The 8,456-nt window shown below is 43.4% G+C and overlaps 1 protein-coding gene across 1 annotated transcript; it reads right to left on the minus strand.

The window, feature by feature from the left end:
- Nucleotides 1–1,987: 1,987 nt before the first annotated feature.
- Nucleotides 1,988–3,904, minus strand: LOC123399909 (CDGSH iron-sulfur domain-containing protein NEET). The gene is made up of 2 exons (XM_045094294.1): nucleotides 3,534–3,904; nucleotides 1,988–2,257 (listed from the first exon to the last, which is right to left on the minus strand). The coding sequence occupies exons 1-2, from the start codon at nucleotides 3,776–3,778 to the stop codon at nucleotides 2,158–2,160; spliced, it is 345 nt and encodes a 114-aa protein (XP_044950229.1). The 5' UTR covers nucleotides 3,779–3,904; the 3' UTR covers nucleotides 1,988–2,157.
- Between the last annotated feature and the right edge of the window lie 4,552 nt (nucleotides 3,905–8,456).

Consider the following 8,456-nt stretch of genomic DNA (forward strand, 5'->3'; position numbering starts at 1 on the left):
ATGGAATTACACTGAGGATGGGGAGTTCACTGTTCACTCAACATACCATCTATTAATGGGTATGAAAAGGGCGAGTTCAAGGCGACATGAGACTTCCCCAAATGTGAATTCTTACAAGAATTGGTTGGCATTATGGGGCACTCGTGTCCCAAACAAGATTAAGGTTCACTCCCGGAGATTGAATCACAATGGGCTGGCTACTGGGTCGGAGCTGGACAGACGACGAATCAAGCCTGACATCTTCTGTGTTGCATGCGGTAGGGAGGAAACGTTGGCACATAGATTCTGGACATGCCCTCATTCTCAACTATTTTGGAGACATCTTTAAGAGAAAAGGGGATTCCAAAGCATAGCTCTACCAGAGAGGATGGAGACAAATCATGAACTTGGCTGCTGGCTCATGAACTGGACAGGTACAGCGAGAGATGGGAAGAGGAAGATGCTCATGCAAGGTGTGTATGGGCTATGGATGGCCAGGAACGAGGTTTGGGAAGGTATTAAAATAAAACAGCCACATGAAATATCGGCTTCAGTGTCTAGATTTACGGACGAGTGGAATGGGACCGTCTAGAAAAAATCAAGGTCGACGACTACGGTGTCTCCTGAGAAGTGGAGTCCATCAGACAATGATTGGGTAATGGCAAATGCGGATGGAGCTATTTCTGAATTAACAGGACATGGAGGAGGTGGGGTGGTCCTTCGAGATCACAACAGAGCCTTTAGGGATGCGAGGGCTCACTTCTTTCCAAACACATCGAATTCGGAGATGGCTGAGCCAAAGGCATGTCGGCAGGCGCTGCTGTTTGGACAGGAATTAGGAATTCAGAAAATCCACGTCAAACTTGATTGTCGTCGGGGTGTAAGTATGATCAATGCTACGAACAAGAACCGCTTTGCGGCGGGACCGATGGTGGAAGAAATTAAGGGCCTTGTGCTGGGTTGGCAGGGATGCCAGGTCACTTGGAGGAGACGATCGGCAAACAGGGGCGGCCCATATCTTAGCTAAGTTGGGTGTAGGTGATGAAGTGTGTGTTGTGTGGCATTCTGTGCCACCTGATTGTATCTTGTATGTAATTGCGGATGAGATTCCCGTATTTACTTAAATAAAGTAAGTAAGTTTCCCTAAAAAATAGCATGAGAATATTGTGGGATATAAAAATCAAGCGGGGTATTAAAGGGGATCGCTTCGGGTTTAATTGAGGGTGAAAAAAACAGCATGGAGGGAAGGTTGGAGGAGAGACGAAAAATATCAGACGAAGGTGGGAGGAGAGACGAATAAAAACCATGGAAGGAGAGAAAAATTGGTGAAGTCGGGCTTCATGTGAAAAAAAAGTGAGGGATTTAAAGAAAGAATTTATGTTGATTGATTATTAAATTATAGTGATTGGTGACAACTGAATTACTTGTCAAAATCACAAATAAAGTTTAGGAAAAGAAAAAAAATGTTGATTGATTCCTAAAGGTTTTAGGAACTTGATCTCACATAAGAAGTTTAGAAAATTATGATGTGATTTGTGAATCCTTAGTTACCCAAGAATTAAATTAGCACCTACAAAAAAAGCACGAGAATATTGCGGGATATAAAAACCAAGTGGGGTGTTAAAGGGAATTACTTCGGTTTTTAGTGGGAAAAAAAAAACCGTGAACATCAACTACCAACTCCACAACCTTACCTCACCCACAAACCAGAACCCCATCATCGTCATCTACACGAGCTGCGAGGAGGAAGAAGAGAAGAAGGATGGCAACAACTATGGTTCAGGTCGCCCTCACAAGAGCAGCACATGAATCGTTTCCAAAGTTCCAAGCGCCTATGTTCCAAACAATTTATTTATACTACGCATTATTTGATTTGAGTGCATTTACAAATTTGTCACTGGCCTGTATCATCGCACTTGCGAGTTTAAAAAATGACTGATATACTGAGTATACTCTCCTTTTAATGCATCCTATAAAAATTTATCAATAACATATGACACTATGCATGTAATATGAGCAGAAATAATACTTATTTTCTCTCTTAATTCTGCTCTTTTGATCAACGGGGTTGTTGGCTTGCTGCAGCATAGAACTTCATTTCTTTTGAGAAAAAAACGTAAAACCAATTACGCATACATATTATTCCACTCAACACAAATTGAGGAAAAATAACTCATTCTACTTTTTAACAAGCAAGGGGCCCACATTATCACCCGTTGCTTTGTTGTGCTTCACATGGCTTCCATCACACAGTGGAAATGTTCCCGATCTCCAGCACCTTGTGGCAAACACATGAAGCAAAATCAGTAATGGTTCATTTAGAGGAAAATGAGTAATAGTTGGAACTTGGAAATGGTATGTAAATCAAGTATTCCAAAGGAAGATGAACTCTGTAATGCAGGCATCAACAGCACAAAGACCATAAATTGGCTGGTCCCCGCAGTTTGGGTCAATAAACACTAGTATCAATCATTTGTGTGGTGTACCAACGAACTGGGATTCAGCTTGCAAATTCGAGTACGGTTCAGCAGAAATAGTTATACCAGTGCAATTGCTTTGGATGAAGTAATAACAGGTAATTGATCGGAACATAGGGATATTTCTTACGAAATGCAACAGTGTTGCATTTTCTTTGCATTATGAAGGGTAACCAACAGGCAACAGCTACAGAGTATAGTTACATTGGCTCTCACCAGGAGAGCAATAGTATCTGGACTACAACTAAGCTACTGTAAATATAACAGTGCACAAAACATGTACACAATAATGAAGATTTTCTGTATTTTCTTCTTTACTTAGTTTTTCTACATCTGGCCGGCCATTCTAAGGCTTAAAATTTGTTGATTATAGGATCAATTCAGTCGGTAAAAAAAAACTCAGTATAGCAGTATAAATTTCCTCGGTACGCCTGGGACACCGTAGGTGATCAACCAAGCCTCATTTATTAAATTTATTGTTCTTGCATAGTCCACTCAAACCTTTAAATTAATCAACTATATAAATTCAGATTAGAGACAGTTGCCTGTAGCAGTAGTCAAATCTTGCTCTTATAACAAGTCAAATTACCATTCCTGATCATCTTTGATTTACCCATGTCAGTTATTTCTCGCAGGCTCCCGTCAAAGTCGTAGTTAGGTAAAATAAAGCTGGTGAGGCCTTGTTTGGTACTACGGTTTTTGAGGAGATTGATGGAGATAATCCCCACACGGATCGGGTGAAACACCAACCTTCACCCAATCCTTTCAAATCCTCGATCCACTAGGTAGGGATAGTGTATTGTGTATTAAGAAAAATACATTAGAATTTAGGAATTTATGAGAAAATGTGAGGATGAAACATGTCAAATATCCTAGAACCAAATGGTGTTATGGGATATGTGGGGATTTAGGAATTTGACCGGAATAATCCCCACTAATTCTCTAAAATACACTAGTACTGTACCAAACAAGGCCTGATGGAAAAATTCTATGCAGAGCAGAGGCCGGGGGACTAAAAAGGCTTTCTTGCAGTAACTAACCAGAAGTAAATAGCACGACGGGGAAAGGGAATTGTACCGGCAGTACGGGGTGAGCGGCTTGGAGAGCTCCCCGGCGAGGACGGTGTCGACCACCTTGGCCTCCTCCTTCCGGATGGCCGGGTTTATCCCGCTCCCAGCGGCGGCGGTGTCTGCCTCCGCACGGACGGCCACCGTGCCCCGTCGGGCCCGGCCGCGGCCAACGCCTGGCGCCGGCGCCGGCGCGGCAAGCGGGAAGGTGAGACGGCACGAGGTGGCAGCGGCTGCGGAGAACAGGGTCGCCATGGATGGGTCTTGGTGGCTGCGGCCGGCGGTGTTTCTTGGGTTGGTGGGGGTTGTGGATGGATGGATGGATCGTATGTTGCCTTGAGTAGGAGGCGTGGGGAAGGATTTGGGGTGTGTGGCGACCACACGCCGCTAGCTGACCGGTGACCGCCCCCCCGTCGGTCGATCCTTCCAGCGAATCGCTCGGCACGCGTCCTGCGCGAGAGCTACTATATCTCGCCTGACGCGACGCGAGGGCTACCGGGTGGGCGTACAATCATGGAGCGGGCCATGTCTTTCTTAGCGCTCGTTCACGCTTGTTCGCTCCCCCGTTAGCTCTGTTCGCTGCTGTTTCCTCTGTTGTTGTTTTCACTTCTGTTTTGTTTTACATCTCGGTTTTCTTGGTTTCTTCGTGTTTTTCTTTATTTTTTCTGTTTTCAAAAAATGAAATTGCAGTTGTCGTTATTTTTTTATTTCTTCTTTCTTCATTTTTTCTTTTGTTTTGATGTTTTTTTACTTGATTCTCACTGGGTTGTTTTCTGTTTTGCTTTGTTTCTTTCATTGTTTTTATCGGTTTTACTCCTTTTAATTTAATCTTTTAAAATATATATATTGGTTTCTACTTTTTCTTTACACATTGTATAATTTTTATATACATAGAAACATTTTTTATATACCTGTTTGACATTTTTTAAATACATATTTAACATTACTTCTATAGATATTTAGTATTTATAAAATTAATTTTATGCCTTTTTATACATATTTTATATTTTGTATACACATTAGGAAAAAATAATATACAAGCTTATCATTTTCTAAATACATGATTAACATTTTTTAGTTTCTTTTCTCTTTTTTCGTACTTCTTCTATATTTTTGTATACATGAGAAACAATGTGTATACATATTTACATACATAATTAACATTCTTTTCATATGTATATTTTTTTCATACATGTTATATAGGAACATATTTTAATGCACGTTTGAAATTTAATAAATACATGATATTTTTTCATATATACGTTTTGATGTCTAATTTTTCATATATGTACATTTTTGTATACATTAGAAACACTTTTTACAAACATTTAACATATTACAAATCATAATTAACATTTCCAAAAATAATAAGTAAAATGATTTTTCACACACACATATATAAACAAAAGTAAAAAAAATCCCAAAAAGGCAGCAAAAAATGAACGCTTCTAGACGGCGCTGCTCCCGTACACTGAGCCAGCCCATTTGTTGCAGCCGCTTGAAGCGAGGCATGCATGTGTCTCGCGTCAAGCGAGACATAGCGCTGTGTGCTTCTTCGCTTGGCACGAGACAAAACCTCGCCTAAAGGGATGGTTTTAGTTGGCCAGTCCAGGAGTGTTCGTTCTATTGGTTTGCTTCCGTTTTTTGTTCCCTTCTTCTTTCTTATTCGCTTCGCTCGTTTCATCGCTTCTTCCGTTCTTCGCTTCTTTCTTTTTATTGTTGTTTCATTTGCTTTTCTTCTGTTTTTTCTATGGTCGCTACCTTTCTTCATTCACATTGACCTTTGCCTAGCAGTTCTAAATTTCGGAACCCGTTGAGCAATGACGGTCATTCTTATTGTAGCACATAGAAATGGTCACATGATGTTTTTGTTTGTACATGGGAGATCTTTTTCAGCTACAAAATCATATATATTTGTACTAAATATATTTGTACTAAATTCTGACATTGGTGTATTGCCATTCTTATTCTAGCACATGAAAATGGTCATGTGATGTTCCCGTTTGTAATGATTCCAGCAAGAGATCTCCCGTATGGGCTATTCACCCTCGGTTATCATTTCTTTGCAACCAAACAAACCCTTGATGATCGTTCTACCCTCTCAGCTCAGGTTGACTCATGAAGACAGTGTTACATGGACAAAAAAAAGGGATTGAATCTAGTAAGTTGCTTGCAAAACATTTAGTCTCATTACTGAAATTAGGGAATTTGTCATCAACCTGCTTTTTGTCGTCTACTGATTGATGACAAAGAGCCTCTTTGCCGTCAGCTACAGACAAACAAACGGCAAAAAGCTAACTGATGGCAACGACGGGGTTTGTCACCAGCCAGTTCTTTGATGTCTGCTGGTAGACGCCAAATATGCTGCATGCAGACGACAAAGAGCCCAGGCGCCCACCCCCTCTTTGTCGTCTGCTGACAGATGGCAAAGATTCTACACACATGTGGCAAAGTGCCTAGGCGGACGATCCCTCTTTGTCGACTACCTCCCCCTCTCTGTCATCTGCTAGCAGACGACAAAGGGGATGACTGCATAACGACCGATGCCACCCCCACCCCATCTCCTCTCTCTTCCTCATCTCCCCACCCTCTCTCTCTCTCTCTCTCCCTCCCCGCGCCCGCAATCCCTAATATTAAGGCTTAATAGATTCATCGCTCTCGATGGTGCCCCTGGTGATGGAACAAATCCGATGGATCTAGGGTAGAGGGTCCCAAGATGACGATCTTAGCTTGATGGTAACATGACAAACAAGAGACACGATGTTTATCCAGGTTCAGGCCCTTTCGAAGAGGTAAAACCATATGTGATGCTCCTGTTGTATTGTTTATGTTGGAGTAGAGAAAACAAGATGATGTACCTCGAGATCGTATGTATGAATCTAACTTAACCTCACCTTATGGACTAAAGCCCATGACTTGTATAGGGACCGATAGTACCTAGGGTTACATGTATGTTCGTTACATTTAGGGATAAGCTTGCCGATGAATTGAACATGTCTTGAAGTGTACGCCAAGTCTTTGGATGATTTCATCTTGAGTACGCCGGGGACCATGGTAGACATGTACCACTCTTCGGTTGCCGGGATCCTCGACCCAGCCACAACTGGGCAGGACGAGTCATGGCTAGCACTCCCTAATCCTGGACACCGTCAACTAGGATCTAACAGATGGCATCCTTCCCGAGATGGGGTCCACATCACTTTGATATATCTCTTAGGGGGTGTTTGTTTCCAGGGACTTTTTGGTGTAGGGACTAAAAAAAGTCCTTTTTAGTCTCATGTGAAACAAACAGGAGGGACTTTTAGGGACTAAAAGGGGATATTTGGGACTAAAGGAAGAAGTCCCTATGGGAGGGTCTTTTTGGGACTTTTTGGCACCTTTTCAAATAGTGCCCCTACTTTTAGCATGTCATTTTATAACTTGTACTACATTACTAGGGGTAACATGGTCTTTTTGCATGTCATTTAATGACCTCTAGTCCCTGTTTAGCCCATAAAAACAAACGGACAGGGACTAGGGACTTTTAACTGGGACTAAAAAAAGTCCCGAGACTTTTGAAACAAACAGGGCCTTAGTCTTGCATGTGCCCCTTTCATTTATTCTTCTCTTTCATTGCTATTGTCATCGTTGCATTACCATCAATGGATAACCTGCTTGCAACATTGTAGTCCATGTTCTCCCATTCGTCTCCCGCATCCACGTTATCTGACTCCTCCATCTACAACACCAACCCCCTCTTTGAAGATTTCTCACCGCATTTGACTCTAAGAGGTTGGACCAACTTGCCCGCGACAGTGTACTCCAGGTTCTCCCCTTCATATCCTTCATCCACGTTATGTGACTCCTCCATCTCGAACACCAACTCTACTTTGGAGACTTCTCATTGTCAGCATCTGACTCTAAGAGTCCTAAGATTTAACCGTGCTAGAAGTTTTGTCATTAAATTTATTTTTCACTCTAGTTGGTTTTCTTTGTGGGTCCAACCTTCAATCATGATACATACTCTAGCCCTTACATGACGCTCGTCTGTCCTACCCCCTATGACCCTCCCGACTCCTCGCCATGTCCTCTCCCCTTGTACAACACATGGTCGTGCCAAGTATCCCTATTGACACGTGGCAAATCGCAACACTCGAGCACCGCCTTGTCGGTCCACAAGTACCGCACTCATAGTGGATATGGCCCATATGAGGCTCAACTCGAAGGTTTGTGAAATTTCATGAGAGCCAGAATATGGTTGGATGTCGATGAACCCTTCAAGAATTATGTAACAGTAACCGGGGAAACAAAAAGGAGTTCTACCTTGTGATGTATGAGAAGTTGATTTAGTGGGTTGCTATAAACTTGGTGGCTTCATTTGATGGATGGAACCGGGGAGGAGCCCCCCGTTCTTCTTTTCCGTCATGCTCAAACAACATATCGTCCAACTCTTTTCCGCCGAGAGGAAAGATAACCCTAGACATCATCATCAACAAGGAAAAGAAATAAAAAAAAACTCTCGCTAGGCATAGCCTATTTTTGGGGGGTATTTTTTGACAGCAAACACGGCTGGCATTGGCACCGTACACGTGAGAATCAAGCTAGCCGGGCATCGTGTTCCTATTCTTTCGCCCTAACCGACTTTCCCCCCCTTTCCTTCCACGCGCGTGGTCGCCGCAGCGCGCGCAGCCCGCCCCGGATCGCCCCGTCCGGACAGCAAACAGAACGGACGGCCCCAAACGCGCCCCTCATCAGACGCGAAGCGAAACGCCGACGCCGCCGTGTCCGCGCAGTAAATTCTACGCGTCCTCGGGCAGGCCGGACCCCGTCAGCCTGCGACTCCCTCCCGAATCCGCCTTCCCCAGTCAGCCCCGACCCCCCCCGAAGCCACCCCTCCTCCTTCCTCCCGTCCGTCCACCTATAAACGGCGCCTCCCCCCACACATCCCGCACCC

This window comes from Hordeum vulgare, chromosome 5H (genome assembly GCF_904849725.1).
Source record: "Hordeum vulgare subsp. vulgare chromosome 5H, MorexV3_pseudomolecules_assembly, whole genome shotgun sequence".
Classification (NCBI taxonomy): domain Eukaryota; kingdom Viridiplantae; phylum Streptophyta; class Magnoliopsida; order Poales; family Poaceae; genus Hordeum; species Hordeum vulgare.

Coding starts and splice junctions, on each gene's coding strand:
- LOC123399909 (XM_045094294.1), bottom strand. CDS start 3,778: ATGGCGACCCTGTTCTCCGCAGCCGCTGCCACCTCGTGCCGTCTCACC. Junction 2,258..3,533: donor CCGCTCACCCCGTACTGCCG/GTACAATTCCCT, acceptor GTTTGCCACAAG/GTGCTGGAGATCGGGAACAT.